Below are 27966 nucleotides of genomic sequence, written 5' to 3' on the forward strand. Positions count from 1 at the left end.
TGTGGTGTATATGAAGTCGTGTACACAGGTGACAACACATGCTGCAAACAGTGAGAGCGAGAGCAGTTCGTGTTCGAGCCCAGCGGTTTACTGCGCATGCGCCGCGGCTTGACATGTTCCACTAGCTGCCACGAAGACAGCGCCGTTTCTCACTCTGAAACTCCTTTTACCTTTCAAGCAGCACAGAAGAGAGCGGGGATGGATAATAATATACATACTTTAATTTTGAGGACCAATGGAGTGCATGAAAGCATCAGACTATGTACAGCAAAGTGATCAACCCCATAATTCAGCTTCAAGGCTCTTCCGCTAGGCTGCACGACACACCGGTTTGTTACTTTTAAACATGATTTAAAAGTATAACTCCTACTCACAATGAAAAAAGAATGATGAAATCTGTCACTATATTTCACGGTCTTTTCATTTCTACCAGGATCTTATCACACGCTCTGGCCAGTTGTCTGTCCCTTCAATTCTCAGAATCGAGTTAATTTTCTTTTATCTTATGAATGCTTGAATGGTACAATCCCTTTTTTAAGTGCCAGAGTAGTTGCGGCATGTTGAGGGTTTTATACGTACAAGAACAACTCAAAACTTGCAACACAACTGCTACCACCATTAAATGAACACTCACGAAGGTCCACCTTTCAAACATACTTTTAATCTCATACTTCTAATGAAAAAAAAAGCCAGCATGTCTCAACAACATGCTGAAGGTCACATTGCACAGGGAAAACTGAGAGTTCATCACTTATCCAGAGATTACAACCTAGAGAAGCCCGCAGAGTGGGCTTCTCCGTGTGCTAACACCGGGACCACATAGATTAATCCGGCAGGCACTTCACATTCCCTTGAGCAACCCCAACACATCCACTCCGCTGTGCTTTAAAGGGAATCTCATAAAGAGGCTTTGTGTGTAATGTACAAAAATATACAGTTAAAAAATTTGCAGGCAGGTGGCTGACAAGGCAGGGCCGTCCCCTTCCAAGAAGAGTTGCGCAGCCCACCTTTCCAAAGAGGGACCTTCAAAAAGTATTAAAAAAAACAACAAAAAAACAAGATAGCTAGCTAACAAAGCTTGCCTGTCAGCGACGCCACCGTGCTCACTTTGTGGCAAAAGTACGCCTTTACCCCTAGCCTGAACCCACGGTGAACCAAACTGCGCCTGAACGCACGTTACGGTGCCTCCCGAATTGCCACGTAGTGCCCTGCATGGGGGAATGCTGAGAGAGACCAGTCCATCCCACATCTGATGAGATCATGCAGGCAACAGTTGCACCACGAAGCAGCGCTGATCGGCGGCCCGCAAACTTTCTCATTTTTCCGATGGCCGACTTCTACAAGGAGCACACACAATGCTTTTCGTTTTCGTTGCCCTCCTGCGGTTGTCAGCGTCGGCGCGACGCTGTCCTCGTTTATTGGCCCTTCCTCTAATTGGTCACGAGTGTCTGCTGTCCTCGGATGGGTAGTGGGACGTGAGGCACGTGGACACACGTATTCACATACGCGTGCGAGAAGTGTCGGTTCGTTGGCATCACTTCCGGGCTTGCAGGTGATTGGGAGCGTCAGCGAAGGTGTACTTTAGCCGATACGCCTCTGCCACTAGAAGAGTGATTTCCTCGTTGCCCCAATCATACGTTGGCAGGTTTTGAAGGAGAAGCATAAGGCCCTGCAATGCAAGAGCATGACACCAGGATTCAATGATCATTCAAGCAGAACACGCAGCACAGTCACAGCGAAAGCTGGAGGAGAAGCCTTTCTACAGCCTGTTCTAGACTCTCTTGGGGCAACTGATACAAGTACATATACAAAATACCCACTATGTCAAAAATAATCGCAATTTTTGTGAAGCAAGGAAGCACCTACTATGCAATCATTCGTCATTCTGCGGAGAAGCGTGGTACCCGCTACACATCTGTGAGGCATTATGTGCACTCCATGCTATGGCTGATGATGAAGAATTATGGCTGAGCCCTTTGTAATGGGTTGGAAGCATTCAATGACCCACTCGCTGTGCAATTCACATTGTGTGACGCCTAATTGTTATTTTGCTCTTCTACCACGCTATATTACATATGTTAGCGAAATTCCTTGGCCGACATGACGCCTGTATAGGGTCTTTTTGCAAAGGTGTTTGAAGCACTGGCGTGGCTCTGTGGTAGAATACTCGACCGCCACATAGAGGACCTGGGTTCAAATCCCAGCTGATCGTGGTTATTTTTTTTAGAGTGTAGCTCTTAGGCACCCGTTCCTGTGTTGAGCGGCGTCACCATCGCTGTTGGTGGCTAACCGATAGATATGAAAAAATAACCGATAGACATGAAAAAATAAAATGAGAAGAAAAATATCCAGTATCGAATGGGATTTGAACTCGGGCCCTCAGCGTGGCAATCAATGATTCTAATACGGTGCTTGAAACTCATTTGCAAAAAGACCCTATAGAGGCGTCATGTCGGGCAAGGAATCGTGTTAACCTATGTAATATAGCGTGACAGAAAAATAAAATAAGAACCAGACACAATGCTAATTGCGCAACGAGTGTGTGGTTTAATGCTTTCCCCCCACTGCAAAGTGCTCAGCCATAATTCTTCATCGTCATCAGCCACATGCAGCATCAATAAAGTGAACATAATACCTAACAGGTGTGTAGTACCTTGTTTATCCACAGAAAGACGAATAATGACGTAGTGGTTGCTGCCCTACTTCACAAACATTACAATTTGTAGCATAGTCAATACGTTGCAGAAAGCCAAACCTTCACACTTGGCCTTGCCCCAACACGAAGCTGCGCTCAGAATTAGCATTAGGCAGCATCGTAACTGTCGGTGAATTTTTTCTCATTTAGCGCGATAGCGGTTACAGATACTGGCAGCGGAGGCGGAGATGGACAACTACGGCACCAAAAACGGCTGCTGTTGTAATCTCGCCATAGTTTTCACTGTAACAGACCTTAAAAAGGAACGATGAAGGGAAACACTAAACCAGATCAAACTGGTAAGGTTTTCGAATGCACAGCCACACCTAGGCACACAAGCTTGCTCGCAGTTTGCCCTTACTGGAATGCAGCCATAGCAGTCAAGGATTGTGGTGACCTCGAGCTCAGTAGCACAATGCCATTACTACTTTCTCACAGTAGGAAGTAACTTGTGTTTCTTTTGTCTTAAAGTCTACCATCACTTTTCCAACCATGATGCGGCAGGCACATAATGCATTTAAGGGACAGGGCACTCAAAAAATGTTTGTTATTTCTTGATCTATCTTGATGAAACTCACCGAGTTTATGTACATTTGTGTGCTGATTTCAAATATGCAATTATTGTTCTAGTATAATGTATAGTTTATAAAATGCAAAATATTTCATGTGCCCATTGGAGAGCAAGATTTTTTTCTAAACTGAGAGAGTTACAAAGTAAATTAGCATATCACAATAATCTGGAATTAGAGCCGAGTGCAGTGCAACAAAAATGGATGTTCTAAACTCATTGGAACAAAAGTTACAGTATGTTGAACGTTCACGAGCGAAATCCCAGCTTGAAATTGACTCGGTGGCAAATGTTCAACATACAATAACTTTTGTTCAAATGGGTCTAGAACATCCATTTTTGTTGCACTGCGCACAGTTCTGATTCCAGATTATTATGATATGCTGATTTGCTTTGTAACTATTTTAATTTAAAGAAAATATTGCTCCCCCATGTGCACGCAAAGTATTTTGTATTTTAAAAACTACAAATTATACTAGAAAAGTAATTGCATATTTGAAATCAGCACATAAACACACATAAACTCAGGGACTTTTAACACAATCGATCAAGAAATAAAAAATAATTTTTTAGATCAGCGTCCCCTTTAATATTAGACCCTTAGAAATAAGGCAAAAATATCGCCATCACTTATTATTGTACAAATTATTTGACAAACAAATTTCTCATGCCCTCACTTACTCTCAGCTGTAACTTTTTGTGTGCCCCACCCTAACTTGCGTAATCCCAATGTTTTCTATGTGAATTCAGTTCGTACTTCTAACAGCTTTAACATATTGTTACACCACGAAATATACCTTGCATTATGATCTCGACATTTTCAGCTCTCATGTTTGCTGTTTGTGCGATTTGCCCTTGAAATTTAATTAAAATTTTTCACCGCACCCTGCAGCACTGTTCTTTTGGGTTTTACGTTTTCTTTTTCCTATTTTTTTTTCTGTTGCAAAAGCGCACCATTACCAAGAAGTGGAGCTGTTCATGGGCACTTTCAGAAATGACTGAATGAATGACCGAATGAATTAATGAGTGAGTGAACAAATTACTGAGTAAATCAATTAATGAGTTAGCGAGTCCGTCAACGAACGGATGAATGAATGAGTGAGATACGTGCACGCACCTGAAAGTCCCTCTCTCGTAGCAGAGCCGTGGACCAGTAGCGCAGGAAGGCGGCGCACACGTAGAGGTGGAAAGTGGAGAAGCCTTCGGGTTCGGCCAGGTACGTGTCCCACAGGCGAATGGTGCAGTGCAACGGCAACTCCCGCATCAGCAGGTTGTTCATCCACCGGAAGGTGAACTGCAAGAACTCCACACAGTGTTTGGAGAGGTGGTCGTGCAGTGGCGCTGCAAGGGGCATGAATCGAAACGGAAATATAAGAGGCTAAGCTTTGCCCTAGGCATACCCGTGAAATGATAATAATAATAATAATACACTCAAACCTCATTATAACAAAGTCACATCTGCCACGAAAATAACTTCATTATATCCGAAATTCGTAATAAACGTTTATTTGCAACACTGTATCTATGACAAGACTATTCTTCATTTACTTCGTTATAACCAATAATTCGTTATATCCGAGTTCGTTATTTGGGGTTTGAGTGTATCTGGGGTTTAACGTCCCAAAACCAAGATATGATTATGAGAGACGCTGTAGTGGAGGGCTCCGGAAATTTCGACCACCTGGATTTCTGTAATGTGCACCTAAATCTAAGTACACAGGCCTCTTAACATTTTCGCCTCCATCAAAAATGCAGCTGCTGCGTCGGGATTCGATCCCACGACCTTCGGGTCAGCAGTCGAGCACCATAACCACTAGACCACCGTGGCGGGGCTCCCGTAAAATGAAAAACTAGGATTGAAAGAAAGAGAATCAACACGCTTAGTATAACAGAGCTGAGCTAGTTGGTACGTATTTACGTTAAAAGACTGGATGTGCAAATACGGACACAAGAGAGAAGTCAAGACACCACAAACGGCGTTCGTGGTCTCTTGACTTCTCCCTTGAGTCCGTGTTTTCATGCCCAGTCTTTTAACAAGAATCAACAACCACATGAGGCCAATAGATAAAAAACCCAAGGGCAGCATAGGAGGGCCTTACAGGTAATCTTTAATTAAAGAGACACTAGAAGCAAATGTTGAGTCGACTTGGATTGTTGAAAAAGCATTCCAGAAACCTCTCAGGGCTTGTTTATTACCAAGGAATTGCCTAGTTTAAAAGAAGATCATGTTTTAGTTGTCCGCGTACCATTAGCGCAATTCAAACCACCCGCCTCCGAGAACGGCCTTCAGGCGTAGCATTCGCCAACTTTTTTTTTTTTCTTTGCATGAATCGGACTGAAATGCAAAGATTTCACTTCATTACGTCTTATAATGCAAGGAAATGTTCCTTTTTGTCATGGGTAGATTGAGTTCTTGTGATTAATTGTACTGAAGCCCTACTACGACATCGAGCTCGTGTTCCAGAATGTCCCAGTGTCCTACATTTACCTCAATTTCTCAACCACTAAAGTAATGCTGTGTGTAATATCGACGTTTTAGACCAGCGGTTCTCAAACAGAGGTACGCAGGCCCAAGGGGGTCCGCAAAGCCATTTTTGGGGGTCCACAAAACCCCTCCTCGAAAAAAAAAATTTATTTTTTGGAGGCACACTATGTTCCGTCGCCGTTTGATTTTTTATACGCTTCCCTGCATATCATTTTTCCATTGCGGCGAAGCTGACTTGCGTTTCCCCATCTTCATGAGGCGGCTGTAAAGCTTTTGTTGCAGTTTTCTATGACGTGCACGTGAGCATAGTTTTTCCAGGCTACCATATTTGAAGAGCAAACATAGCAAGAAACAGGTTGGATGTTGCTGCAGACCACACGACTTATTGACAAGCCGTTGAGATCGAATTGGCGTGGCACTTCAGTTTGACCATTCTTTGCCAGGGAGAAACAAAAGGCACCTATTTCACGCTGCATGTTATAATTTAGGGTCCCCCTCTCCCCTCTTTTTCTCTTTTACTGCAAGGGGTCCCTCATCACTTCGACCAGTCCACAAGGAGTCCCCAAAACATTCATGGCTGAGAACCAATGTTTTAGACATTCTCAAGTATTGATAGTTTGCTCTGACATAAAATGTTATTTGCCTTTAGTTCCCCTTGAAGGGTAGTAACTACGGAATAAAGGGAAATGAAAGTGAACGAAAAAGCAACTTGCCACCGGTGGGAGACGAGCCCTGCACAATGCTCGCAGTGCCCCACCAACTGTTCTGGAACAGTACGATGTCAGATATTTCAGAAACTTCTTTTTCGTAACGCAGCCACATTGGCTCAATAAATTTTCCTGAAACATTTCCATGTTACATCTCTGGCTCCCTTTCAACCACAATGCAATTTATTTTACCAACAAAGAATTATGAAAACTCTAGCAAATCTATGGCATCACAGCGAGTTGGTGTGGGCACTTGGAGGCAGTGGCACCACCTGTATTTTAGTTTTGTGCATTTTGCGGCTTATGAAGGTTCCCCTCACAGAAAGAGTGCCACCTGTGGTATTGCACAAGGGTAGTTTACTCATATGAGAGAAATCATTCCCTTTCGCAGTACAGCCAGATCTCGTATCTGTGTTAAGTTTTTCTCGTAGAGCACAATGAGGAGTTGTGCCTCACTGTCAATGCGCTGGATGAGCTCCTTGAGGGTGTTCACTTTGCTCTGGATGCCAGGCTGGGCAAAGGTGTAGTTGTCCTGTATGCCGTCCAGCAGCTTGCTCATGCACCAGAAGCTGTCTGCCTCAATGTCCTGCAGCACCGACTGCTCCAGGCGGTCAACCGTGAACGTTTCCACTTCTGCCTCTGCAACGACACCGCATGCGGAAAAAATGAGCGGGAAGACGACACCGTCACACAAACATACTGACCATATCCCCGCCACCGCCTCCTTGAGCATAAGCCATTTGGCAGGCGAATTAATAACAATACTAATAAGAGCATATCATCCAAATTGGACATCGGTGAATGGGGAAGCACTGCAGATAATTATTGCATATAATTATCTGGACATCGGTGAATGGCGAAGCACTGCATATTAATTATTGTAGTTTGGTATGGCTGACCACTACACAACGAAACATTACGAGAATTTACTTATTACAAAAGAAAGCTGTTCGCAACATCGCCAATATTGATTACTTGTCTTCCACAGAACATTATTTCGAGTCGTACAACATTATGAAAATAAATGAGATGTACGCATTTCGTATTATGCGTTCATTTTATGTCTTCGCCCGCTATCAAGCATTTTATCACCTCAATTGCATTGCTTCAGCAGTACAGTAATCCTCGCACACGTTCCACTGACTTATGGTTAATACCACGTTTCCGTACTTTTTATAAACTGCAGTCCTTGAAACACAACCTGCCATCAATTCTTAATCGATACAAAGATATAGGGAAACCCATGTTAACTTCACTACGTCAAATAATTTTAAAATCATCAATATGAGTACTTCATCATTAAGCAACAAGCAAAAACAATTCCTAATGAAATATATACATTATGTTCAGCATAAATTGACAGATAACTCGCTCAGTCTTCATTTGTGCTTCATGTTGTTGTTTCTCATGCAGTGAATATTTTTTCCTATATATTGTACATGCGCATCTATGTTTGTACAGATGTGTATGTGTGCATATATGTGCATGCATGTGTGTTTCATGCAGTGAATTTTTTTTTCCCTATGTATTGTACATGTGTATCTAAATTTGTACAGATGCGTATATGTGCATATGTATGCATGCGCATGTGTTTATATAGATGTAAACTGTGGTTATTTCTCCCTTTTCAATATGTCTTTTTTTTCTTCTTTTATATAATTAAGCTACATTTCGGTATCACCTTTAGTTCAATATTTATTACTGTAACGTTGCTGTTTTCTATGTAAAAACAATGCTGCTCAACGTTTTGTTCGCTGTTCACAAATTTCACAGTTAACTGTTCTGATTACATATACTTCAACGATGTTTAGCTACTGACATGTTTCTGCTCATGATTTAGTATGTGCACCAAGGACGGGCGCCACGTGTGCCTCGATGTCAAGCCCTGCCTTGTGTTTTTGGTTTCCGGGCCTCTGTCAAGCTGCAGATCGCAGCTTTTAGCCCTGGAACCCATTCCAAATGTATTTGGAAAAAATAAAAAATTTGAATTTGAGATATAAAAACACATTTCATTTACACGATGCAAGCAAGCAAGCAGAGACAATGGATTTTGACAACCCAAGTCAGTGCTTGTGCATTGCTATCAGAAAATGTGCATATTTTTCCTCCCTTCCATGAAGATCACGTGCATATTACTATAGTGTCAAGGGCCTGTTACAAGAAAGTACTGCATTTACTTGTGTAAGACCTGCCCTCGTGCAAGGCTCACACTACAGCTTGAAAATTTGGAAAAGAGAAATCTTGACTAACTGCCACATGCATTAATTGATAAATCTAAGAACACCACTACCACATACTAGATGGAACAAGTTTCTGCTGCCCTGTGAACAATGGTGTCATTGTCACTCTATCTCACTACTAGTGTATCGCAATCATATGGTATAGACTGCATATTAGCAGGAGCACATAGGAGAAAGGTGAGTCTTTTTAGGGGGGGGGTGTTTTCGAGCAAAAACTGTCATAAAGCTGACTTTAGAGTGCAATCACAAAAATGAGTACACATCAAGAACGCATTATTATTGCAGCAATAGATTCTCTTGGATGTATAGATTGCGAAAAAAAAAATTGTTCCTGAAAGTCCATTTTTTTGGCGATTTTTTGGTCCCAAAGAATAGTATTAGATGTGCAAAGGTAGGTTTAGCTGCATCGTGCTTTCAGGTGAGGTCATAGCTGGACGAGGTGTCGACAGAGATTTCGAAAGTGTGGTGTGCGGTTTTGCTTTAGACAGTCATAATGAGCTCCAAGGTGACAATAACCTGAAACGGTAACGGACAGTTTGGAGTACAACTAGCCTTTGGCGAGCACCATCGAAGTGCTCATGAGTATGTGCAAGCCTTAAACATAATAAGTTTCTTTGCCAAACCAGTAACTTCACTATGGTGAATGTTTACTGTACTTGATTTCTGTTGCTGTGCGGCTCTTTCGAAAGCTATGGCATAACCTCATAGTCTACAGTATCTCTCACGTCGAGTGGAAATTGATATTGCACGGCTTGGTGCTTCTGTTTTGCAACGCAGCCGGCAAAGTAAATACTCGCAATTTAGGAATTTTAGGATTAAGGACTGAAGAAGGGATTAAAAGTTCAGTTTACCTTTAGGCACGTGTTCTTGAAGAAAGACAACAAAAAAGGGAGTGACGAGGTCGTTCATGCCTTGGACATATCCACTGGCTGGATGTCGAATGGCCCATATGTACAAGATCCTCTCGAATATCTGCCAAGGCAAACAGGCTGTCAAAAATTGCTTTCGAGTTTTTCACGTAGAAAACAGAACCTCTCCTATGACGATGCTTGGTGCAATCTTTTTTTTTACAGAGATACTGAAATGGAGGACCACAAACCACAAGGGCTTGCTGCGAGTGAAATGGGCACTTGGCTACTCACTGCCATGACTGTGAATACACACCTATGTTTCAAAAACACCCGTGTATATACTATATCGCAACACAGAGTAGTCATGTCGTTTGATAGCAGAGTGCCAAAATGCAGGATGGTGACTTTGCGAGTGTGTGCGCGCTGTTTTACTTTTCAGAAAAGAAATAAGATGCATACCTAGAGGGCATCACTGGCATGGCACATGGTATCTTTCTTTTATAAAGTCTTCGTAATTTTTGTTCCTCTTACATGTAAGTACTTTCCGCATAAAAATTTCAGTTGGAATATATGTACTTGCGGTTTGTGGTTCTCTGCTATAGCGTAAATGCAAAAAAACTTGCACTACCTATCATCATGGACTTGCACAAACTAGCCCAATCAAATTGCTTGTTGAATTTATGCAAAATGACAAACTCAAATAGAATTTTAAAAAGAAAACCTTAAAAGCAATGGCTATTTCAAACAATTCATGTGTTGACTGACTGTATTCCCACATCTATATGCCACACCTTAGCTACGACAGGATCAACAGCGATGCATCCTTGATTTATCTTCACAACATATGGTTCTATTTGAGCCAAAAATGTGTGCTTGAGTCCCACTATGTAGTATGTATTCCACTTTTACAGTAATGTTGCAGCCAGATGATCGCCCAGGAAATGCCACATCACAATCGCCAAGGAAAAAAGGTCTCTCAACATAGTCACTGCAGCGGGAAAATTTTCTTGGTTTCCGATGTTCAAACGTAGCATGTTGACTCGTTCAATTCGTAAGCCTGCTGCCAAATCAGCCACAGCTTGCACGTAAGACAGATTGCAGGCCGTGAGCGCCTTGCAAGCTTTAGGTGAGAACTGCAGAGCTACGTCTTATCGTGGCAGGCTGTACACTTTCACACTGCGCTCACCAGTATAACACAGTCAGCCAGGTTTGTAATCTACAGTGTGAAAGTGGCAGCAGTTGGCGAGTTATTGCTTCTGAATGAAATGCGTTTGTAAAGCTATATGTTCTTCAGTGGGAGCATGAACTTTCGTCCTACTTCCAGCTCCACCATGCATAAAGGTATATAGTATGTCATTATTAGTTCTGCCAGAAAATAAAGAGAAAGAGTACCAAAGGGCACTCTACTGTACTGCCAAGAACAGCAAACTGAAAGCATATTGATAAATTTAATCATCATCTGTTAGCAATGAACATACTTTTGTTTACGGTGGCTATATTTGCCAGTTGTACAGAAAGAGTTAACTGTTCATAAATTACTACTAGCACATGGGCACCCAGTGGGACTTTTGGCTTCTGTTTAACAAAAAAGTTGGCTGGGGTATTAATTGATATCGAGCAATCAAACACCTCCGCTTACAAACTAGCACAACACTCACCTGCTGAACTGACTCTTGTTGAAATAATGGCACCAGGGGGCTCATGCGAGGGATGTCTATGTGAATCTGAAATAACCAAGCATGAGGGCTCAATCAAAGTGTCCACTATGTGCTCTTGTCCAAGGCATTTTCTTACTGTCCCATTGTTCTTAAACATTAATTAAACCTTACTTATTAACCACTTTTCACGCTAGATCAGCCAACCTTTTTCAATTCACAAGCACGCCACACACACTAGTGAGCCAAACGAAAAGAAGAGGAATGGGTTAAAGGGCCCATTCCTTTGTTAGGCACAACTTAATGAATCCAACATATAACGAAGTGAAGAAAGGCATACGGGACATTACTTGCAATATTTTGAAGCATAGTAATTATGACATAAAGGAAAATTAACGTAGGCAAAAAATCTCATCACTGGTGGGGGCCACGCCACCACATTCAAGTGGGCAAGTATCTCTTTACAAAATCCATACTTATTCAATAAACACAGTAAGTGAAGGGAAAACAGTAGAAAGATGTGGCAGAAAGCCTTTTCGTATACATAAGTGTGACGAATGCAACAAATTTAGAGCTTGTATCTTATCACATTTGATTGAAACTTCGCTGTGCAAATATTCATTACCTCAACTGATCGATACCATTTCATTTTCAATCATTTGCATTGCAGTAACGTTACAATTTTATGCCAATTTCTCTATATTACTTGGAATTCGCAACATAAGACAGAGAAAGAAATCATGTAAACAAATCAAAGAACGCATGCAGAGATAAAGAACATTTTTCGTGGAGGACGCTTTTCAACACCTGTTGAGCTCATATTTTCAAGCAACCTTAAAGGGATGCTGAAGTGGTCTTACAATTCGGTAAAACTTTGTTGTTAACAAGGACAAGCATTATTGTCGACGATGGCATAATTTTTTTCGCTGTTGTGGCAGCAGGAGCTTTAAAATACGCGAAAGAAAAGTTCGTCTTGCTCCGCCCACGCGAACGCGCTGAAAGTGTGGGCGTGACCGGAACTACGTCATCGTCGGTAGTTCTGGCCATGGTGGTAGAATAACAGGTGGCCCGACATGCCGCTCCGCCAATGCGCCGCGCATGTCACGGAGGTGCTCGAGTTGCCGCCGCTTTTCCGCTAGGTGGCAGCAGGTATACTCTGGGCCGATATCTCCGCTCCGGCGCATTTGAAAGCATGTGGCCAGTGTGCGTCGCGAGCATTTAAACTGCAATTTACATCTTTAACTTTTGAGAAAGAGATCCGCGGTGTATTTATTACACCAGAGAGGCCTAGAGCAACACTGAAGATTTGCCGTCGCTTAGAACGGACGCGCCACTAATGAAAGCATGCAACGCAACCAGCGTTGCAGCCGCGTCTCTTCCTTTCTGCTTGGTCATCTTCGATAAATGCGGAGGCGTCCGTGGGTGCAAGCGTCCGAAGAGCAAGAGCGTCCCTATGGGACGCAACCAGCGTCGCAAAGTCGCAATCAGCTTTCGTGTCATGATCACGGCCAGATCACTGTGGTCGGGATTAGGTGATCCCACGGCTTGAGATCCGCTCTGATGCGTCGCGTTTGTTGCGCTCTGTCAAACCAACGTGCGCGACCGCATCGGTGTTTCCGCTCACTTCGTAAGCTAGAACCACGGCTGAAACCACGGTCGCTCGATCTGTGCCGCTGATGCGGCGGCCACCATGGGAAGAAATGCTTCGCTCCAAATTGCAAATCTGGCTACAAAACGTGCAAAGAAAAGCTGTCTTTTCTCCGCGCCGAAAGACGAAAAGCGACTGCAGTTGTGGAGAAATGCAATTCCATAGAAAGATCGCCAGCTACAGTCCTCCGACATACATACGATAACGTGAAAACCAAATGCTTTTTTTTACTCTGTACACTCACCGGTAGGAATTTTCACGATTTCGAAAAAAAAAGAAAATACGCGCACGTCTCTTGCAATCGGCACCCTGGGACAGTCATATCGGGACTACCCGCGTCGATAAAAAAATTTTAAGCTTCATAAAGCCTGGCGCTCTTCCTTTTGCGGTCGAAGCTGGCAGACAGCTACTACAAGCTAGTAAAAGCACAAACAACCGTTTAAAGCCACAAAATTAGCTAGAGAAACCGGTTTTTACAGCACAGCGAGAGCTTGCGGTGCGCGTCTTTCGGCCCAAAAACTCGTCGCGAACCTAGTGGCGGCCGCAAGCAACTCGAGCAGTACGGCGACGCGCTCGCGGCGCTCGACGGGCCACCTGTTTCATTCTACCACCGTGGTTTTGGCGGAGATGTGGTCTCCGTGACTACTTCTGGCTGCACGCGTTGGTGGAACTGATCGCGAAGGCCATGCTTTTACAGAGCTGATGGCGCCGATGACGCGGCACACCGAAGTTGACGTCACCGCCTCCGCTCGGCGGTTCAAGAAGCCCTGCGGCTGCAGCCGCTGTTTCTTTGCCAAGAAATGCCACTTGCGTCCATTTCTGTGAACTCTTACATTGGTTTTCGAATTCAGCAAGGATCAAACTATGATTACACATTCCAAAGTCATTTTTTTTAAAAAGTGCTTCAGTTTCCCTTTAAACTCATGGGCTCACATGACAAGATATTGCTGGCTGCATCCCAGAACAGAGCAGAAAGTTCCCACACACACTACAAAAACCTATTTAGCTACATGATCCATGATAACATGATATATAGCAACACCTCATCACACAGTTCACAATACTTGAAGGAGGGTGTCAAATATTAAAAAACTAATGAACAAGTTGACCAAACAACAATCATTAAGTTGCGCTGACCGCCTTCTCTTAGTCCTCTGGTCTTAGTATTTGAGCAAAAAGCTGCAAGTTTCCACCACAAACTTGCACAACAGTACTACTATAACCACAACATATTCCAAGCAACTGGACTAAAACTGCCCCAGAGTTATGAAACTGCCTCATGGCATGCTCACCTTCATCACAGTCGTGAAAACCGAATCACGTGAGACAGTTGCCGACACGTTTATCCACACAACAATGTTAGCACGTTAGCACTGCACATAATACCTGGTGAAAGTGTGTTTACTTTCTCCTTGGTGCCAGCTTCCCTGATGTATGTTAATGCATGCAATGTAATGAGACAAGATTATGTGACAACTTAAGCAGCTGCTGCAACCCCTACCCAAGCCATCGAACACTAGTCCCGCAAGCGGGCAAGATAGAAAGCAGAACATGAACAGTATTTTCTCAAGTTATGCCATGAAAAATGTTTCGTACAAAAAGCTGCCTTCAACCCTTTCATGTGCACTGCCTCCACACACACACCTGGACCGACACGAAGTCTTAAACCACTCCGTTAATTTTTATAATGTTTAGCATCATTATTTGTGCATTTCACTAGTATCAGACAAGGCGTCTGAATTCTCAGGTTCTTCAAAATAACACAGGTTAAATGAACAAGCTTTTAGCACCCAACATCAAGAACCCACCCACAACCCAGAGAACGAAGCTCCACCAACCTGTCTATATGTTTCTTGGTGGATGTCTTCGTTTCTCGTGTCGTAATACTGCTTTACAAAGTTGAAGTACTCCTCCCGTTTCCTTTCGAGAACGGCCGCCCGTCTCTCTGAGTTGGCCGGCAAGTAGCCCTGCACAGACAAACCAGGAAATCGGCCGTTTCTGTCGTCACACCGCCAAGAAAATCGTAGTGTTTACGATACGTACTGCCAAAAGCCTCCATGTAATGGGACGCACTTCGGCAGGAATACCCTTCCAACTTAAAGAACGGAGCGCATCTGGAACCAGTAAAAAAGAGCAATAACGATACATACATCAATCTAAAAAATGGGGTGACCAATGGGAAATTGTAATTGGTCGCTACTGTGTCAAGCAAACCCCCAAACAAAAGCACAGCACATTGCCACTCATGCATATTAGTACATGAGGACATCGCAAAAAATTTATCACACACAAATGAACAAATGTACTCCTTGAGTGCATTTGTTAAAGGTTTTTAAAATGTAGTGACCTAAACAGCAATTGATATATATATATAGACACGCATGTACACAGACCTAAACTTCGATATAACGAAATTCTCTATATAACTAAGTGTTTCATTTTTTATGGCTCAATGTTCATAGAACATCACGTATTTTACCTCAATACGATAAAGAAGCATGCTTATCCACGATTTCAATGTAAGCTTCACTGCTGCCACCGAGGAAGTCCAAGGCAGTGAATTGAAACTTCTGCTGGTGCCGGTAGTCATATGGTTGGGCTGCACGTGGTTTTTCTAAATGCATTATAGTCGGTGACAAGCTAAGAATAAAAAGTAAACTCTACCGCTGTCCATTTGTGTTATGCGCGTCCAACTACGGCCGCTCTTTACCATGACGTAACGGTTAAGACGAGCCAATGAAAAATGCAACATGGCGCCGTTCGCGACGAGAAGCGAGGTACCGCTGCACCGATACCGAGATCCGTCAATTCGAATTTCCTGAGGTGTTTGTTTCTTCCAGAAGAAGCTGTTTCCTACTGTTATTCGTACGTACCCAGCATCATCCTCGCCGGTCGTCATCCGATGCAGTAGAAGCTTGTGACTGCCGCGTTTGGAGTTCACCGAAGCGGCAGCAGCTCGGAGTGTTTTACAACGCTTTAGCGCGTTCCGTCGTTTCGGCAGCTTCAAGTTGCAACACGGCGTGTGTTCCCTCCATCGCTCGGATACACCAAGCATATCGCCAGAGGGTCACCACATCGACGATTGTCGTCGCGTTCATTCGTGTGCAGTGAGGTGAAAGTGAAGTCGGAATGTGCGCATCTGTGTACGATTTACCGCCCGCAAAAGCCATGGCGTTAGCGTTGCCACAAGTGCGTGTGCGTGTGTGTGTGTATTACTTGGAGCTCGCAACGTTGGAATCTTGGTGATCTATTGTGATATGCGCCGTGCTGTGCGCCTATGTGAGCGACGTATGTACGGACGAAGCGTGAGAGAAAGAAAGCCACCAACGTAGCCCGTTAGCGCAACACATTGCGAAAGTAAACAAACCAGGTGTGGAGAATATGCAGTGGTGTGTGCATTATAAGAAGATAATTGTGGTCATCTGGTGCGTGTGTGATTTTGTGACGTGTGCCTATTGGCGCAGTTGCGTCGTCTTAACGGAATTCAGTTCCACCGGCTCAGAATGATGTGCTAGGTTGAAGTGCCCGTCGCGTAAGTCTCACGCTCGATGCACGAACGCCTTGCAATGTTAAACGCCGTGCGAGGTAATCGTTGTCTGCAAACCGTGGAATAATGCGCTCGCTGTGGCACATCGATTGCATGGATCGTGAGCGTAACTGAAGTAACGCCGCTAAAACTATTGTTGAGTAAAAAAAAAAAGCTTTTGTTTTTAATGGCGTTGCATCATACTTCACGATATCATATTTGGAATTCTTGTTTTTGTCTAACGTGCGTTTTTTTTTTTTGCATTTCGCGTGTATTGTGTGCATGTATCACGCAGTGATAATTTGTTTATATTAAACTCGTGAAGCTCATAGTGCATAGACCCTTTTGTTTAAGCGCTTATTCCTTCTTCTGAAGCCTCACCCCCTCACTATGCTTCACGAACAAATGAAGAGGGGGGAGCCGGAGAGGTGGTGCTTGACAATGTACGAAACGGATGTACTTACTGATTGTGTCCACCGATATTATCTATATAGACATCTATATGTTTTCCTTTTTTTTTCTTCGAAGATGCGCGTGTTTTCTCTATGTCCGAGTGTGTATGTGTGGTCTTTTGGCTGCTGATTTTTTTCATTTCTACATTTTTTATCGTTTATTTTTTTCCCCTTCCTCTACCTGCACGGAGGACGATGCTATAAAAGCGCATCGAAGCCTCGTAAATTTTGCCTTGATATGAAAACGTTGACAAATAAACTGTCTTTTGAGAAGCGTATATCCTTTTCCTATTTGTTGTATGGCAACCGATGGCAGCCTCAGTGTGTGTATATATATATATATATATATATATATATATATATATATATATATAGACATGGTAGGGGGGGGGGGCTGACGCAGGTATGTAATAAATAAATAATAAATTAATTAAAAACTTGAGCGTTCAAAGTTTAAGGGGTAATGGCAGTGCCAGTGTAAGTTGTCGAGGCGAGAAACAATCCCACGTAAAGCCTTTAGTCAACTCCAATTTTGCCGCGTACATCTCCTTGGCGTGAAAGTAACGGTAACGCATGCACTGACCCCCACAGTTAAACGCGATGTGTGCTACACGCTTTTATTTCGTTGAAACAAGACGTCAAATGAAGCCTTGGCGTTTAGCTCAAACACGATGACAAGCACGGCGACTAGAGACGCAAATGCGGTATTAACGGCAACACAAGAGTCGAAATTCACGAAGGCAATCTCAGACCACTTCGCCATACTTCCCTTTGAGTCACAGTTGCCATAGTTACAGCAGACAGTGAAGAAAACTGGCGGCGAAAGTTTCGCAAAAAAAAAAAAAATAGAAACGACCTTGTTAAATGCGATTAATGTCCGTGTTTCGTTCTTTGAAACCATAAAATAACGATTCCTTTATTTTAAGTTTTATGTTAAATCTGGCATTTTTTGTTTTAATACCAAAATAGGTGCTGCTCAGAAATATCACCTTTGAAATGTACATTACTTCTTCGTATAGACTCCGAGATGACCGTGGCGGGGGGTGCGATTTAAATAACAGCTATATTGTTATGCTGACGCTGAACTCCGTGCCTTCACAGTTTATTTTATCTAGCTTTGCTTTCTTTATCTCAGTATCAGTGCAGTATTGCAAAATAAGGTTTATATGCGTGAAAATTATTGCCATTGTTTAGGAACTACTTCGTTTGTAGCGCGGAGGCATGCAAAATATGAGTAATGCGGCCTCGTGGGCGGAGCTTATATTTATTCTTAGGCTGTCACCGACTATAGTATTTAAATCTAGCACCTCGTGACAGGCGAGCGGCCACCAAAGCAGAACAGTGCGTTCCGGCAGCGGCTGCGGAGAAAAGGTACTCAACGCATTCCTCGCCTTCAAAGCGGCAGTGAGGGAGCGGACGTTCTCGACCCGTTCATGTATGCATGGACACGTGCATGCGCGAACGTTGGCACATCGTATCATGCGCACAATTCTGTACACTGTTCCACGCGTGCTGGACACTGCTGCGTGCCGAGTAACAAGCATGAGTGGCTGTAGAGGTGGTGGCAGCGAACCCAATGAGCTACCATAAGCAATCGCAATCTCATAAGCAATCGCAATCGTTTCGCAAATGTATGTCACAACAAGGATCTTATCTTACAAACGACCCCGAGTGGCAAGAAAAAAAGGCGTCGCCGCTTGTTTGGGGATATTGCAGAGCTCACACTCCATGATCCCAAACTCGAAAGAAACTATTCTATGGCAGGCTGGACTCTGAACGACAGAATAATAAATTCCCAGCAAAAGCAATCGGAACAGTTTCATTCACTGCAAAAGAAAGTTCTTTTCGGTAATGGCACTGCTGCAACAAGTTTTAAGCAGCCAACCAATATTTTTTTGGAGCTGCTCACAGTTACCAGCCACACTGCTATCAATTCTACAAAGTTATGTGCATGTTCAGTGATAAAGCCAACCTACAAGGATTTGGTTGAGCCAATGCATAGTTTCAACAAAAATTTGTGATGCCGTAATGGGTTTCTCTCTATTCTTAGTACGGCCCACGATGTCGGAAAACAAAAAAACGTGGCCACCATAAATGGATGTGCCAAAATTCAGGTTGTCACCTAGTTTTCATGCGATTTCAGACCACAGCTCTTCCATTTTTGTGGCGTGCAACACTTTTTGATGCTGCATATTCATCAGACTGAGTGGAGAGCAAGTGGTTTTGGTCAGCGAATATGATAGCATTGGCAGAGCACCACTCTAAGCAACATACAATGTTTCAATGACAAGCCACAGCAGCAAAATCAGCAAGATAGCGTTGCCTATCTCATTCTATCACGATGTGTTGGAGCTACATTTGTATGTTTTGGCTTTACAATTGACGTATGGCCACTGTGAAGAGAACGTCACCAGCACGGCGTCAAATCGTGATAGCTCAACCTCAGGTTCAATAAAACAGACTTTTCTTATATCACTGAAATGAGCTTTCTTCATGCTATCAAATTATTCAAATGTTCTCGTGGCACTCTTGGTGTCAAACTGAATCCTTTGGCAACTATACTTTGCATGAGATGTAGAATTTCAATTAAACGAAGTTTGTAAATTGCAGATTTTTCTGCCTTCATTACATCGAGGTTTAACTGTACACACACATATACTGTAAAGCCTTGTTACCATGAGCCTATTATCAGCGATATATACCGCATTAACTCAGTTGCAATGCAATTTACAGTGATAAAACCATTGAAACTTCTTTCTATTCTGCTTGGTGTAGCAACAATGCCCCCCGCAGAAATGATCATGAAAGAAGGGACGAGGGAAAAATCTCCCCATTGAAATTGCAAGCCTCATACATGTAAGACATTCAAGTAAATATTTCGATTTAGAACTCCCAGTAATTTTCAGCGTGGCATACCTGCCACACCTTTTTACAGCGCGAAGCAGAGTTTCCCACTCACCGAGGTCTGTCTTGGGGCACTGCAGGACACTCTGGAACTTCTCCAGTGTTGCCTGCGAGTTGAGGGCGTTCTGCGAGGACGAGTGGTGGGGTGATGCATTTGCCCCCGCCCCTCCACACAAGTGACGCACTGCCATGCCCGGCCCAAAGCCTGTCCGTGATGGTGGCACAACACACGGTTCCAGGGGGGAGCCCGCGCATGCTGTATTGCAGACAAAATATAAACATCTCATCATGCTTAGTGAGTATGCAACTATAACAGAGCAAGAATGACTGTTCCAACGTCAGCCAACTCAATTTCGTACGGGCCCTTCTAGTAAGCAACCAGTAACCCATTTATTACCATTTTTAAAACTGTAATGGCTATTGTACTTGCATAAACATTTTTTGGTAACAGAGGAGTCATGCTGCTAATTGTACTCTTTATTCTAATTACCCCACTTAAAACCTAAAAGAAGAGAATGCAGGAAACAGATGCCCTCGACGATGCACCTAACTAAAAAAAAATGACAAAGCACACTCTTAACTTTAACATTTGCATAAAGATTCTTCAAAAAGAAAAATTCCATGCACGTGTGAGGAGGGAAGCACTAGAAGTCACTACATGTAACTCAACAGGGCATCGCAGCGGCAGTCAAGTGATCAGAGTGCCCGCCTCCAAAGCAGAATGTACCGGGTTCGATTCCCAGCGCCACAAACCACCCACTGTTTTGCTAATGGGAGATAGGTACCCCGGCCTGGTGCTTGGTGTTGTGGGTGGTCATTCCTCGAAAAGGTTGCCTCTCCGTTTTTCTTACTTCTTTCACTCCGCATTTTCCTCCCTCAATGACGCTGTGCCATGCTTCCTTGTGGATCTCAGGAATAAGCATGTCCTCTCCTCAAACTGCTACTACTACTACTACTACTACTACTACTACTACTACTACTACTACTACTACCACGTCCGAAATAGCTTTAATGCCTCCCAGTACACTTATCAGGCATTTTGGTGCACACCCAGACTCTCACAAATACATTCGGTACCTGTCGCGAACCCCGCTTAACTACAGGCCGACCGCCACTTACTTGCAAATTTGCGTCTCGTGATGAGCGCCGCTGATAGTACCAGCAAAGCGCAGAATAGATTATGGCTCTCTCGCATGGAGAAACGATGATGCGGAGCACAAGGACTGTGGCGGACGACTCGTCCGGCTTTCCCCGATGCGCACGCATCGCCGAATCTCCGCAGATACGCAATTTGCTGCCAGGTGAAGCCGATCGTTTCTAGTAGTGTGCAGCACATCGCCAACTAAGCTGACGCCGTCACTGTACTGTTGCTGTACCGTACGCATGCAGTTGTCATGAAAGGGTTCGTGATGCGCACTCTGTTCCTGACCGCACATGGGCGCGGCAATGGCGAGCTGGTTTCATTCGTGAAGGCAACGCGTCTGTGCAGCGCACTTAGCGGTCTCGCACAAAGAGGCAGCAGGAATGGTGGCACGGCGCATTTGGGTTCTCGCCTATTAAATGCGTGCAGTATGCATGCAACTGCACTAGGCCACATGCACTACCGAGCAGTTAACTGAAGATGCTTCGTAAGGGTTGTCAGCGATTAAGCCATACTGGCGCATTTGCCACCTGCCGCCATCACGCTTCCGTGCATTTCCGCTGCTTATCCGTAAAGACATGGCCGCACGGCGCCGTGATAGCGGCCCCTTTGTTTCTGGTCAGCTTCACCCCATAACACTTCGGCATTGCGGCAAAGCTGACTTTTGGACTCTGCTACTGCCGCAAACAGATCGACTCGCGAAAGTGCTGGTTCGAGCCTACGAGATGATAGACGCAGCGGATGTGGGGGCTTAAACTAATGTCCTACATACCTGCAATTTGGGCAGAAAGTCCGAAAAATCGGACGCTGAAGAGTTTCAGCGTCCGAAATTTCGGACGTTCGTCGTCTATGGGGCTGGTGACGGTGCTGCGAAAGCGTCCGAATTTTCGAGCATGTCCGGAAAATCGGGCGTCTGAAAAATCGGCAGTTGACTGTACTACTGCTACTACTACTGCTTTAAGCCACTAATATTACTAAAGCGCTGCGCATTTAAGCGAAGCTTTCTCCTTAAATCTCTATGTCAAGGTAAAAGCTTTGTGGTTACTGCAGCAAAAACACATTCGAAAATTCCCAGTTATGGAGTTACAACAATGTAACATACATTACTTTTCTTTGAGTAATGGTACTATGTTCCATTTTTTAACATCGTAACAAATAATGTATTTAGTTGCTTTTTCCTTTGTAACATCTATCACACTGCATTCCACACAGTTAGGGTGATCTGTGGGCTTTCCCCTTCTCCATTCACCAATCTCTCTTGTTTCCTTTCTTGGGTGTGTGCAACACCTGTAAACACAAACCGCGCTACGCCGTCTTCTGCAGTGTGCTCGAAGCAAGTGGTGTAGATTTGAAGTAACGTGCTTAGCTGGCATGCAGTTAGACCTGTAACCGAATCAAGGACCAATCAATGTTTGTTTCTTTCCAGCCTGAGTCTAATATAGTGGTTATTTCGGAAGCACACATCAGCTAACGGTCACTGCTGCAAAAGGAAAAGATAAGTGGACCACCTTTTTGTATTGCCAATCTCTGCATAGCAGCCGCTCGTGCCTCCGAGGAGCATCCATCGGACACTTCATAACCCAGCGGCTCGTCTGCAAGCTCAGCCGAGTTCCGGGCTCTGCTGTGGTTCGTGATGACAGACTCTGCCGTGGACTGCACCACCTTCGACACTATTTTCACGTCTGCAAAACACATGAAAATAGTTTTTGGAAGGGTAAGCTTGATAACTGGTGCCCTTTAAAGCGACCAATTGGCCAGAACGTATGCTTAGTTAGGTCCTGGTGGAAAATGAAAAAGCCGTGAATCGTAGTGACATATCCGAGCATCTCTTTCACGATCTCAGTAGGACTTATATTTTTATATCACGTCCAAGAGTCACGAAAAACTGGCATGTCGTGCAGCCTAGTGAAAGAGCCTTGAAGCTGGATCATGGTGTCGTTCACATTGCTGTACATAGTCTAATGGTTTCATGCACACCAGGATGAGGGCTCAACATTAGGGTGTGTATGTTATTATATTCACCACTGCTCTATTCCATGCTGTTTACGAGATAAAAGGTGCAGACGCTAAGAACCAGCGCTGCGATTGAAGCAACTAGTAGAACATGTCTAGCCGCGGTGGATGCGCATTGACTGCATGCATGCAAAGTAAAACGCAGCACACAAAAGCGAACCGCTGTAGTGCTCACCGCCCACTGTTTGTAACATGCATTGTGTGCACAACTTCACAATCGCCAGGTTACCATTCCGTGATTACACACTTTGACGGGCAAGATTTGCATTGCACATAAAGAAAACAGGTATCACAAGAATTGGTTGTCGGTCCCTTTAACCTTTGTAAAGTTCTCTGCAATACCAACGGACTTTTGTCATTATGGCTGACAGAACGGAGTGTCGCTATAGAGGATATTGGGGCGTCTTGTGTTCTGTCGGCCTTGCTGAATGCAACAGCACCCCTTCCCCTATGCGAAAAGAGTGGGCACAGCATGCAGCATGAATACCGCCACCTGCAGACACCGATGCATCCTCTGCTCACTGTGTGAAACCTCGTGCAAATTAGTATTGCACCCCGGAAAGTCAACAATTAAGAATACCAACCCTGAACGCTGTAGAAATTATCAAATGGACTGAAAAGTACAGCAAGTTGACCAGGTCAATAAGGATGCACTTTAAAATGTTTAGCATACTAAGAAAGGGACAGAACAGGATATACACAGGACAAGCGCTAACTTCAAGCTACGTTCATTCAGCAAGATACGTGAATGTATACTGATCTAATTACATTAATCTCACGCAATCACGCATGTCTAACGAACACAAAATAAAGGACCACTAGACTATCAAGAAAACACACACACAACAATAGCTTGTTTTCTCGATAGTTTAGACAATGCAGCTGCAGCGAGGCAACTTCTCACCTGACACAACGCAAAACTCGTCATCGCCGATGTCCCAGGCGTCGTCAGTGCTCTCCTGAAAGTCCTTGAATGAGCTAGATGATGTGTTTCGTCGATGCCGACTGCTGTGACCATCTTTCTTCGGGGTGGATGGCCTGCAAAGAGCAGCCGAAACACAGAAGTTCACCGATTGTGCAATCGACATCTGTCCAACTCAGTAATATGTACAGCACTTGCAGACTGAAACGAGAAAATTTAGGGCTAAGTAATGCGTGCACTTTCATATTTTAGCGCCTATAGCTTGTGTTTTATCAGCGTAACTTTGACTCATACAGTTACATCACAGCCAACATTACCTTTAAGGCCATGTTTGCAGCAACATGACGCGATTATCCTGAGCAATTGCTCATAGCAGTCGTTATACAAAATAATGATGTCTCGTTTCAATCCTTGAGCACTGTATGTATAGTCAGAAGGCTAAAGGGAGCCAAGGTCAACGTGCCATATTTATGAGCAGCAAGTTGTTTCTTTGTTTCTTCATACACATCCATCCTGTATTTTCTTATTCCTTTAACTTTCCGTAAAAAGAATGATACTTTTTCTTACGCTTTCCTTATCACAATTATCACCTTCCTATGGCTGTAGCCACACACATGCACACACACTGACCCAGCACTGACAGAAATGAACATTTAATAACCTGAAAACTACATTCTGAAGTTGAGCAAAAGCATCACTTCTTTCCATAACAACAAATTTTTATGGCCAAAGTGGTCGCGTTTGTCACTACAGGACTACACCAAGCTTATGATAAAGGTACCACATCATCACTGTCGTCGTCAGCGTCAAAGCGTTAGCTATGCATGTACGCTCAAGTCCACACAGACTCCGAGGAAACGTACCCAACATTATCTGTTAGTTTACGCTAGCACACTACATCGGTTAGGGTGCTGTCAGATGGCTTTCCACTCCTTTCAAAGGCCCAAGCCACAAATCATAATCATCATTATTCAAAGGCCACTTTTCTCAATTTAAAAATAGCATGTCCTTTTGCACATTTGTGTGAGCACTCCATCTTGCTATGATTTGCTATCTCTAGTTAAACTGTTACTTCACTTTTTGCGTGAATCTGTGTGCACAAAAGCATAACAGAAATGTGTCGATTTTCACAAACAGTTACAAAATGTCATTTTCAAATTCCATATGTTCCATAAAGTAATTAGAGGCAAGAGCTTAAAATAAGAAAACACAAAATTGGAGCCCGCACCCTCTATTCTAGACAACCAATACGCAGCACAGTTCAGAACAAGCCCTTAAAACAGTAGCTCAAGTGGCTCTAATTATTTAACACAGCATGTACCATGAAACGGGGTCCAACTCTTCAAATATGCTTAACGTCTAACGGCTTCATTTTTTCTTCCACACTTCACTTCAACGTTACTGTACAAACATACAATTCACAAGATTCAATAAAACTCTTCACTTGTGAGAAAAAATGAGTACTACGCCACTCACATGCTATCTTTCCTTGGTGGATGGGATGCTCCATAAACTGGCTTGATGCTGTAAAATTAGAACGTTCGAGACAATGAGATCTGCCCCGGGCTTTCTACGCACTTTCTAAAAACAAGCCTTTTGCTACTGTGCATAGTTCTGCCAAGACAAATGTTTCCATTTATGTACGCACCTGCGCTGAAGCCATTGTGTCGACACATCAACACGAAGAAATAAAAACCTACAAACGCGCAGGTCACTTTTCTCAAGTGTACTTTCTATATCACGGAAATCTTGCTGCACTGATGCGACTGGTGGTGCTATACATTGCGATTTAGCCGAAGTCAGCACTACTGAAACAACGGTATTAACGAGAGCTTCGGCCACTTTCAACGGACAACATTATTCAAAGGTAAGTCTGTGAGGGTTATTGGCATGCACTTGTCTTCACACATGCACCTGCATTGTGTGCATTCAAACATGCCGTACGGGTTCAATCGAACACCGTCTGTTAAACAGCCAATTGCATACAGGCGTCAAGGAAATGAGTGAACCACAAAGGTAACGGTACCTGACGACAGTCAATATACCACTATACATCAGGCACGTAACTTTTCACAATGATCCATTTGCCAGGCCTGTCAATGCCTTATCAAGACGCAGTGATATAATACAACGTAGCAAGGCTTGAAGCATCGCACTTCTAAACGACAACCTACACAGGAGGGTCTCAGCTATAGCGGTGAATATCGCAGAGCGACAGACGCGTCACGTCCAAAAAAACAATAGTCTCTAGTAGCAACGGTACCAACAGGCCACAGGGCAAACGATGTACGGATGTTGTATTTCACGGAGGTAAACGGTGGACAATGCCAGACGAAACAAATGTCCTCTACGAGCGATGTGAGGTGGGCAACAAGCACCGCGACCCCAGCATAGCGCCTACACTCTCTCCTTCGTGCGCACAAAAACCAGCGCCGACAGCTGCCGAGAAGCCAAATAGAGCGATTACTCAAACCAATCGGATGCCACTTAAGAAGTCAAACAAAACATAAAGGAGCGTTTCCACATGCATTAGTAGGAGGCGGCATAATTGTAGCGGCTCCTTGATTCGTTTTACAGTCGCTTTCCTCCGCTAAGCACGGAAACATGCGCTGCGAAGGCAGCGGAGTGTAGCGATTCGTCTTAAATATACAATTTCACACAGGGTTCCGCGACGGCTCGCAAGAATAGCGCAGGTAGTATTGTTCCCAGCATAAAACGCACGTTCTTTCGCTACCAAGCGCCATGGAGACGAGCATGTCCAAAAACGGCGATAAATCGGATGCTTCCAACCGATGCGTAGACACGATGAATCAACTCACGTGGTGACGCATGCTATGCTCCGCACAGCACTTTCGGATCGCTTTCGACGCTACAAGATCGTCGATGGTTGATATGCTTGGCGTGTTTACGGAAACTTTGTTTCTTTCGCGTCGTAAACACGTAGGCGAGGTCACGTCGGCGCCTGCCAAGACGCTTGCTTGCCGGCATGTCGCAATGCCGCGGCCCACGCCCGCTGCAGGAATTTTTCGCGCTCAGTGGCCGTTGTGAGCGTAGTTTACAGGGCATACGACAATCTACGCGCGGCAATCACGCGTATATCACGAAGATTCAACGGGAATAAACTGGAATATGTTTTACCTTCCCGGAACGGATCGCGCATTCTTTCTCCAAAATGCGGTCCTGTCGTTGGCATTCTTCTCGGTGAACCCTTGCATCATGATTTCAGAAGAAAATCAGGGATCTCCATGATTTAAGTAATAAAGCAGGGCGCAACTAGCATCTCTAGAATAATGCTCCTCGCAACTTTCGCTCATAGCGTCGCCATGTTGTCTTCCACAACGTTGCTTTTCCGGTAGCGTCATATCCGTCAATCATTTCGTGCCCTATCGTCGCGGAGGGCAAACAATTTTAGTAGGAAAATATATTACGAAAAAGTGTATCTACAGTAGTTCACTCAAGCCATTCGTACCACTGTGTCTTATTTTCGAGTCATACCGGCTTCTTTCAGAAAAGCATTACTGTCAACTTGACGTTCAACCAGCACTCGATATTCACATTTATTGCTGCGCTCGTGTGGGACAAAGCAACATAAACACCTTCCTTATAAGGTGTTCATGAAGCATGCAAGAATAATTCTTAATGTCAATGACTTGTAGCGAAAGTAACTCTAGCACTAAAACATGCAGAAGTAAACCGAAACCGAAAGCATCAAGTCTTCCTTTTTTTCTAATAAATGCATTCGGCACCACAAACGAATGATTTCCGTCAATACGCACTTTCGTTTTCAGGCCCGCTCTACTTGAACTTAGGGGCGTACGTGCAATGCCAGATTGACTCCTTTTTTTTTTTTTTTTTTCACTGAAACCGGTCTTTGTGTTCCATTTCTCTATGGCTAGGGTGGGAAAATTTTCGTTTATCATGAAAATACACAAGATAGCGACTAAGAAAGAAGGGGGATTGTCCGAGGGGCTCGTTTTTATGTATTACACGAAACTAATGAAAGCTTAATTGTCTGTCGCTTTAATTAGTTCTGTACACGGTGTACCGTGGTTGTGTATAATACAAGATCGCAACAGTTATTCACAAGCCGTCATTGCAGCTGTCTCCTGTCCAAAGTGCGAATTCAGAAAGTAGACGAAAGGCGCCTTGACAACTATTT

General features: G+C 43.9%; 1 protein-coding gene across 2 annotated transcripts; it reads right to left on the reverse strand.

Annotated features, from left to right (window-relative positions):
• Positions 1-639: 639 nt before the first annotated feature.
• Positions 640-27173, reverse strand: LOC119396177 (TBC1 domain family member 22B). Of its 2 annotated transcripts, none has more exons than XM_037663268.2 (12): positions 26946-27173; positions 25284-25331; positions 23790-23923; positions 22381-22554; positions 19787-19987; positions 14893-14963; positions 14688-14816; positions 11205-11270; positions 9547-9667; positions 6912-7094; positions 4381-4604; positions 640-1669 (listed from the first exon to the last, which is right to left on the reverse strand). In XM_037663268.2, exons 1-12 carry the CDS (start codon positions 27023-27025, stop codon positions 1535-1537), a joined length of 1566 nt encoding a protein of 521 aa, XP_037519196.1. In that variant the 5' UTR covers positions 27026-27173; the 3' UTR covers positions 640-1534. The 2 variants fall into 2 exon arrangements, with proteins under 2 accessions (XP_037519196.1, XP_037519197.1); XM_037663269.2 differs by lacking the exon at positions 26946-27173 and adding an exon at positions 26075-26099.
• Between the last annotated feature and the right edge of the window lie 793 nt (positions 27174-27966).

The sequence above is a fragment of the Rhipicephalus sanguineus genome, chromosome 6 (assembly GCF_013339695.2).
Source record: "Rhipicephalus sanguineus isolate Rsan-2018 chromosome 6, BIME_Rsan_1.4, whole genome shotgun sequence".
Lineage (NCBI taxonomy): Eukaryota > Metazoa > Arthropoda > Arachnida > Ixodida > Ixodidae > Rhipicephalus > Rhipicephalus sanguineus.

What these genes read in the sequence shown, in the direction of transcription:
- LOC119396177 (XM_037663268.2), bottom strand. Translation starts at nt 27,025, where the DNA reads ATGATGCAAGGGTTCACCGAGAAGAATGCCAACGACAGGACCGCATTT. An exon ending in TTACATGGAGGCTTTTGGCA is followed by an intron (nt 14,817 to 14,892) that starts GTACGTATCGTA and finishes TTGTCTGTGCAG; the next exon opens with GGCTACTTGCCGGCCAACTC. An exon ending in GCTCATCCAGCGCATTGACA is followed by an intron (nt 4,605 to 6,911) that starts GTGAGGCACAAC and finishes TGCCCCTTGCAG; the next exon opens with CGCCACTGCACGACCACCTC.